This window comes from Paramormyrops kingsleyae, chromosome 16, assembly GCF_048594095.1.
Source record: "Paramormyrops kingsleyae isolate MSU_618 chromosome 16, PKINGS_0.4, whole genome shotgun sequence".
In the NCBI taxonomy this organism is placed as follows: domain Eukaryota; kingdom Metazoa; phylum Chordata; class Actinopteri; order Osteoglossiformes; family Mormyridae; genus Paramormyrops; species Paramormyrops kingsleyae.
The window spans coordinates 4,868,019-4,876,555 of NC_132812.1; the positions used below are offsets into that span (position 1 = coordinate 4,868,019).

The 8,537-nt window shown below is 41.3% G+C and overlaps 1 protein-coding gene across 1 annotated transcript; it reads right to left on the reverse strand.

Annotated features, from left to right (window-relative positions):
* Positions 1-2,182: 2,182 nt before the first annotated feature.
* LOC111852070 (claudin-14-like) lies at positions 2,183-4,240 on the reverse strand. The gene has a single exon (XM_023827584.2). The coding sequence runs from the start codon at positions 3,804-3,806 to the stop codon at positions 3,090-3,092; it is 717 nt and encodes a 238-aa protein (XP_023683352.2). The 5' UTR covers positions 3,807-4,240; the 3' UTR covers positions 2,183-3,089.
* Positions 4,241-8,537: the final 4,297 nt, after the last annotated feature.

The following is an 8,537-nucleotide window of genomic DNA, read 5'->3' on the forward strand; positions in this document are numbered from 1 at the left end:
ATTTGTATCGGCAAGAATCTGTTTATCCTCATGGACTTGAATGAAACTTTACCCTTGATTTTAATCATCGTACAGACCAGTAAAAATAAGTTCCGCGGGGAGGATGTGGCATACAGGCTGGCTTTTGCTCGGGTCTGTTCTAGATGGTGATCAATTTCTTTATTTCTGTTTATCACACAGGCAGTGAACAAATGCAACAAATGCAGCCCAAAGTTTTCCATTGACTGTTGCACCTAAGTAACTATTCTCATAATTCTCTGGGCCATATTAGAATGCAAACTGGCAGCAGGTATTTGATTTGGCTCAGTCTGCCACAGCCTCTATAGCTGCAGCTGGAAAGGAAACTGCCTGTGTTACGGGTTCCATTTTTTTTTTAAAGAATTCATGTTGGTTCCTTTAATTTTAGGATATTTTTATTAGAGAAAATTGTAAATATGGCATATAAAATTTACTATTGCAACTAAAATATGCAATCTGATTGTCTTCCACACTGTAAAAAATAAAAAGTGGGAAAAAGTTAAGGCAACCTGCTGCAAAGTTCTCTACTTCACGCCCATGTAGTTGCGCTGACTTCATTTCCTAAGTTACACTGTGTGTTTTCACAGGGCAGTGCTTTAAGTTTCCTCAACTTCACTTTGCAAGCACAATCAAATAGTAAGTGTGATTTTGCTGAGATTGAAATGATAAGTTGGGTGAACTATTATAACCCGAAGAAGAAAAGCAGGTTAGCACAACTGCATGGTGATTGAAGTTAAGAAAACTTAGAAATGCTTTGCAGCTGTTTGCCTTACATTTCTAAGTCTGCTCAAATCCCTCTAAACTTACTTTGTAAGTTTAATGAAAAACATAAAGAACAACAATAGCTACAGGAAGCCAGGTTGCCTAAAATACTGCTATACAGGGCATAATACATACCAGTTAGTCCATCAGAGACCAGCATCCATGACCTTTATCTGGCTTTACGGTTGTGAGATAATATGGTTCCCTATATTCTGTCCTTCCCTGTTCCTCGTCTTGCCTTCAGTCCCATACAGGGCCTGGGGTCGTCACATCGTGCACTAACAAAAGCATCCATTGTCAGCATTAAACTAGCTTAGGTGTCAGTATCAGTACATTTTGTACTTGGGAGTTCATTATAAACATTGAGGGAATCATAACACATTACCTCATTCTCATGGATGGAGCCCTTGCTAGATTATAATCTAATCATTACTATCTTGCAAGTACAGTAAATGTAACAGACATGTGTTTAGATGAATAATCAGACTAACATTGCTGTATTTGACATTTAAAGGCAGGCTATACAAGTCTGAAAAAAATAAGAGGTCATAGCAACATTTTTAGTTTCACTCCTTTTTTAATTTATAGGTGTGTGTGTCTGTAAAATATCATTTTTTTTTTTAATTCCAACCTGGTTCTTCTGTTGATCATTGATGAAGGACTTCTGCCTTGCATTATGAGACTTCAATCCTACTTCTAGAAGCATGTTACAAACTTGTCCTAGCAGTGCACTTCACACCTGCACTTAGTGTTTCCCCATTCCTTTTGAAGGTCATTTAAGGTCATCCTCCGATTTATGAGAAACTGTCAGATCAGTCATCTCTGACATTAGAAAGTCGCTTCCACCCTCTACCTGGCTTTTTTTTTTTTGGTGTTCCCAGTGTCTCCTGCTTCACATTGTTCTTGTGTACTGCGGTCTTAGAAATTTTGAGCCTGGAATTAACCTGCTGCTCAGTGTAGCCTTCTGCCAGCAGAACCAGGATAAAACCAGGACTTAATGCAGATTCTTAAAAAAATATAGAGTGGTCTCTTAATGTAATTGTAGCATAAGTTATACAGTGTAGGCCAACAACCCTGCACTGTGTAACTCTGTGCTGTAGTGTTCAATATTGTAATCATTTCTGCATAGATGTTTTGTAAGGTATTGCTGACTGCTTTACCCAATTGGACATTTGGATTCTTGTTAAATTAAAACTGGAACCTATACAATATTCAAGCTATAAAAACATTAGGAAAACAGACCTGAATTGAAATACTAAAAATATGTTTAAATACCTGTGTTATATGCATGACTGCAAATATTTTATATGTGTAACGACCGCTGTCCGGTGAACAAGCAGGAAGTGGGGAATCACCAAAACGGGCAGACAGAGATCCAGAAAGACTGGGTTTTAATAGGGAAAGCACAAGAAACATGAACCACACAGTACAAACGTGAATGACGGATCTGGGAAATGGACAAAGACGTGGACTGATATACACAGAACAAGTCGAAAATAACATCAAACAGCTGGGAACAATCAGGGTAGTACACATGGATAATGAGGGGGCGTGGCACACACGAGGATCGGACGAGCTGGGCGTGACAATATGATACAATATTTACACAAGCAAAAAATAATATAGCATTATTATTCAGCCAATAGTCATCTATTTGTATATGAACATTACCTTTTAATATTACTTTCCTGGAAAGTATGTATTCTCAAAAATCCAATTTGTCATTTATCAGATTTTCAGGGCCCAATTCCCCCATATTCAGCATTCAAGAAAAATCTTGCTTTTTTAAAAGCAAATGAGTTATTTGAAATAATCATATTCTATGTAAAACTCAAAAGTAAAAGTGAATTACACCAACATGTATGTGTTTCTAATGTATTTTTTTAATCCATGCTCATGGTCCTGTCCAGGATAAGCATTTGGAAGATGGATAGATGGAATCTTTTATAATCTGTGTACTGTATTTTAACTGAATCTCAAAATTATTATTTTTATGGTATATTATCTATATGATCTACATTTATCAGTTCGATAAATGTAACCATGTTTTTGAAAAGAGAGCTAAAACAATGCTATAGAAATGCAAAAACAGGGTAAAAGTCAAATTACAGTGTTTTATACTGCTCTGTATTTCAGTCAAATGAATATCACTGCTGTACATAAATAAAAAAGCATGAATGTTACAACGCAAAGACTGTCAAATGAAATACTAAACTCCTTGACACTGGCTTCTTTCTGTGGTGAGTTACTCGGTGTGAATAAGCACTTAAGCAATGAGTGTGTCCATTAAATAGTCTATGTGATGTTTTTCACACATAGTCACCAACCCTGTATCCATCACTGGCACTCGAGAAGCCGGAAGGAGAATGAAGGCGCTTATGGACAGTGGGGTGTTGATATGCCTGAGGTCCTCGCCGCATGACCGCCGCAGAGGCTTGTGGGATGTGGGCTCTACGTTCCAGGAATACCCCACTGCACAGACACAGTGAGGCCCCGCCAGCAATACTCAGCAAGGCTGAGATAAAGCCCAGGTAGACAGCCTGCCCGATCTCGTACTTCATGATGCTGGGCAGCTGGGGGTTGTAGAATTGTTGGACGATGTCGTTAGTGGTCCAGGACACGGTGACCAGGCAGAGAAGGCCGGCGGCGATAAAGCCGATGCCACCGAAGACAGCCAGGGTGTTCTTGTTGCGGGAGTGCGAGGCCAAGCGGGTGCACTCCATGCCCACAGTGGCGAGGGCAAGAGCCAGAATGGAGGCGACACAGGAGATGATCATGAGTGCCCGCGCCGCCTGAAGGTCCAGGGGCAGTGCCAGCAGGGAGCGGTGGGTCTGGCACTGGTAAATGCCCGTGCTGTGCCACACACACTCCATCCACAGCCCCTTCATGTAACCTGTAGCCGTGATGATGTTGGAGCCAATGTAAGCCCGCCGGCGCCACTGCGGCAGCAGTGTGGTGACCACCATTCCCAGCAGGCCCAGAAGACCCAGGAAGAACCCCAGCAGCTGCACTGCCATTTTGGCCATCCTTGACTACTTAACAGCTAAATGCAGAACTCCAGAATAAAATGATCTTTTGTAAAATGTTTGTTTACTCGAATTTGCCGATTTCTCTCACCAGTCCCGTAAAATCTGCTGGGTGCAGAATCACTCTGCTGTGATATCCCCGATGTTCTCCTTAAGCCCGGTTGACCGCTTCCATGACGGATATGAACGTCATTAACTCTCGCCTGTTTACTTTTCTTCTCCTGGGCAGGGACCGTTTCTCTGCAATTATCCCAAAAGCACTCCAGAGAGAAACAGAAAAAAAATTGCTTGGTGATTCTTCAACTGAGGTACTTTTCCTGAGAAAACACTGTGAACACTGACACAAAACTTAACGTTGGTTTGTGAATGTATTATGAATTATGATGCATTTATTGCCTTATTGACTTAGTTTCAGTGAGATGAAAGTTCACCTGTTAAAGTCAATAATTAACGACAAAGTGATTATGTGTTAAAAAACAAACAATGACAATGATCTGTACTTTCACTATCTCCAGTAACTCCCAGCTCATTCATGAAGCATCAATTCTAAGAATTTCTGTCTTCATGTACATTCTGTGTTTATTTACCTGGTCTTCTGTAACTTCAAATGAATCAATGAAATGCAGAGCCTCTTTCTAAATGTACAGTCATGTGATGAAGAAAGGACTATCAATTCTAAGGATTCATGTTTCAGGACAATAAAAAAATCATCTGGTCCTTAGCAGGTCTTAAAATGAGGTGACAACAACACATGACATATTACACTGTGTCATTATTTAACATAAACTAAGCCAAAACGCAGAAGCAGTTTGTGAAAAATGAAGCTACTGCTTCCATGGGAATGAAGAGGGTAAGTAGCAGCCAGAAGCTGCTAATCAAATGCACTTGACTAATTGATCATCAGCAAGTGTGACCATCACTATAAAAGCAGAGTTTTGGCAGTTTGCTGGTTTGGAGCATTCAGGTGTGTTAACACAATGCCAAGGAGGAAAGACATCAGCAATGACTGAGAGATCCAATTGTTGCTGCCCATCAATCTGAGAATGGTTAGAAGACCATTTCCAAACAATTTGAAGTCCATCATTCTAGTGAGAAAGATTATTCACAAGTGGTTAACATTCCAGACAGTTGCCAGGAGTGGATTTCCCAGCAAATTCACCCCAAGGTCAGACCGTGCAAAAAACCCAAGAGCTACATTTCAGAGTCTACAGGCTTCAGGAAAATTAGAGAAAGACTGAACAAGTATGCACTGTAAAACTTTACTGTAAATTTACAGGGAAAAGTTTTACAGTGTGGCTTGTTTGAAAGGGTTGCCAGGAGAAAGTATCTTCTTTCTAAAAAGAACATGGCAGCAAACATGCAGAGCAGCATCTGAACAAACCACAAGACTTCTGGAACAATGTCCTTTGGACAAAAAAGACCAAAGTGGAGATGTTTGGCCATAATGCACAGCGTCACGTTTGATGCAAACCAAACAGCATATCAGCACAAACACCTCAAACCAACTAGCAAGCATGATGGTAGAGGGTTGATGATTTGGGCTTGTTTTGCAGCCACAGGACTTGGGCACTTTGTAGTCATTGAGCTGACCATGAACTCCTCTATATACCAAAATATTGTGTAGTCAAATGTGAGGCCATCTGTCTGACAGTTAAATTAGGTCATGCAATAGGACAATAATCCAACGCATACCAGCAAATCTACAAAAGAATGGCTGAAAAAGAAAAGAATCAAGGTGTTGCAATGCCCCAGCCAAAGTCCAGACCTCATCCTGATTCCCAATTCTACGGCGGGACCTTAAAAGAGCTGTGCATAAACGAATGCCCACAAACTTCAATGAACTGATGCAACAATGTGAGAGACTGATAAAGTCATATAGAAAATGATTGCTTCATTATTGCTGCTAAAGGTGGTTCTACAGGCGATACTTAATATTTCACAAATGGCTTCTCCATTTTTTCTTCATTTTTGTTAAATGAATGACACGGTGGAATCTGTTGTGTGTTGTTTCACACCAGAGGTTAGATTTAAATAATCTTAGATCCTAGTACATGGCTCTACACAACCTTTGTTATTTGCTGGTTAAATGAAGGTTCAGATTATCAAGACGTTGCGTATTTGGAGTTTGGGGGCACTTCCAGAGTAATGCTGAGGATATTATCCCATGAAATGGAAGTATATTTCTTCCTTTCAGTAGGGACAGAAGTCCGTATAAAGGCGGGAACAAGTGGCGAATCCCATGATTGGTGGTATCAATTTATGCTGCCAATCACTGTGTGCACTGAACCAATGGGATTAAATAGGAACCAAAATAACCAATGGGAAGTGAGATAAATCATCACAGCATCACCAAACACACCCACTGTGTGTTCTGGTGCCTCAGTTCTCCTGTTATGAGAAACCAAGAGAGTACCAATACCACCCAGCTGGCAGGGAGAGACCTAGAAAAAAAATGTAACCTATTCATTTAACCTGCAAAGCTGAGGATTTTGTTTTAGTTTTTCATCTAGATGAAGAGGAACAGAACAGCTTAAAACTCTACTAGCCTGCTAAAGGGGTTGAAAATTCTGGCAAAGGCGCCCCAGGGCCCTCAGTCAGGGCTGTGCAGTCTGCTTCACAGTTGCAGACATTTTCTCCGAGTTGTCTGGTTCTATGTCATTTTCACAAGTTTTGGGTGCACAGTTAACCCAGTGACATTTTCCCCCGGCGCCACAGGGCTGCATAATAATTTCGACACGGCCCGTGTCACTTTCAAGGGCTGCAGCTGCATTGTCAGCACTAAGACCTTTGCTCAGGTCTGAAGCTGGACCGTCTGCTCTCTAATGTTCTGTCACAGCTGTGGACCTTCGCTTGCTCTATGAACATATGCATTTGGCAGCCATGCACAAACACTCTCAGCTTCTAAATAGCACGTCCCTAATTCCACGTTAAATTAGGAGATGGCCCAGCTTGGCCCTGCTGTTCACAGCCTAACTCCCCCCCCCCCCCCCAGACTATCACTGGACACTCATTATTAATATTAAACTATTATTATTTATGTATTTATTGTTAGTCACGACATTTATTCTACCCTGTTATGTTGCTGTATTACTTGTTATTTTGTTGAAGAAATTTAAGACTGTAATCTTGCTTTGTATATGAAGAGAACTAGAGTGTAAGGAGAAGCAAAAATCTCACACTGTTTAAACAAAGCCCACACGCACATTCACCATGACTGAGGCATTTTAGCGTTGTGAGCAAAGGTAAGCTATTTGCTTGGGGCAGATACAGGGCCCAAGAGGACAAGCGGAGTGGATTACATCATCTCTAAGATGCCACAGAACATCCTCATAGACTGGCATAGCACTTAACCTGCTAACAAGGTGATCCTCCAGATATACTGGAAAGGGAGGAAGGTTACTCAGAACAGGGAAGGAAAGTGGCCACGGCTACAAGATAGCAAAAGACACTATTGGGAAAGTCCATTTACAGCACTGTCCTCAAGGCCTGTAAGCCCACAGCAGTGATGCATGCAATCTGTGTTCATTTGCAGGCCTTCACAAATTTCATCCACAATTCATTAAAATGCATTCATCCTACGCACTATCTTTGCTCAGTAATTCCTTTGCCTGAATGTATGAAACACATCTTCCTCCCTAAATGGATCCATCTTCTTCATAATTATCAGTGCTGAGCACTTGAACATATTGAGCAGACACTAGTCTAACAATCGTACCACGAAGCAAAGCAGTAAAACACGGCATCCTGCTACATAAAGTAATAAACACCACTATTACTGAAGTGAGAATCTTCACAAGGAACGATCTCCAATAACCAAATCAGGTTTCTAGAAACTTAAATGGAGTCCAATCATATACTGTAACAAATATTTCCTCCTTCCAAATAAGTAACTGATTATAGTAGCACTTTTGAGTTGGCCCAGCACCCTTTGCTGTGTAGCTCCTGGAACAGACCACTCCCCCGTATGGTGCTGGATGTTTGCATGAAATAATACTGCCTTTGATTTAACTGATTTATTTTTTAAGCCACTGTGATGGTGTTGAATAGGGCAATAGTATAAAACCCCAGATATAGTAAAATGCATTGATTAATGCCGCAGCAATTAGTCTTGGTGGGCTCAGTGCTGGTTGAGTCTTTCACCTTGCTAGGGGGATTTGCTGTGGGGCTCTCTGGGTGACTAAGGTACAGCTGTAGGGGGGGATTTGATGTGGGGCTCTCTGGGTGACTAAGGTACAGCTGTAGGGGGGGATCTGATGTGGGGCTCTCTGGGTGACTAAGGTACAGCTGTAGGGGGGGATCTGATGTGGGGCTCTCTGGGTGACTAAGGTACAGCTGTAGGGGGGGATCCGATGTGGGGCTCTCTGAGTGGGCAAGTAAGATACACCTGTGGGGAGGTACCTTAGGATGGAAAAACAGGATTTGTTAGCTTTTCCTAGTACCAGGCATTGTCTCTTTCAGCTTAGACTCCAGTCCATCAAGAACTATACCAGTATTAACCCTGATGAGCCCTACCAACTGGAAAAGAATTATTCAGAATAACATCTGTAAGTACTACAGTAGCACTAAAGACATGGGGCTAATTAGCATACACCAATTAACTCACACAACACAAAAGACCCTGAAGAACTGACTATCGACTAGAGAGTAATATCTGTGCAATACCATCCTCCATCGCGGTGGGTTCCCTAGTATTAAAAATGTTTTCTTTCACCAGAATGCTTTGTTTTTTGT

Bases quoted from the DNA above. Each gene is read 5' to 3' on its own strand.
- LOC111852070 (XM_023827584.2), bottom strand. From the start codon at position 3,806: ATGGCCAAAATGGCAGTGCAGCTGCTGGGGTTCTTCCTGGGTCTTCTG.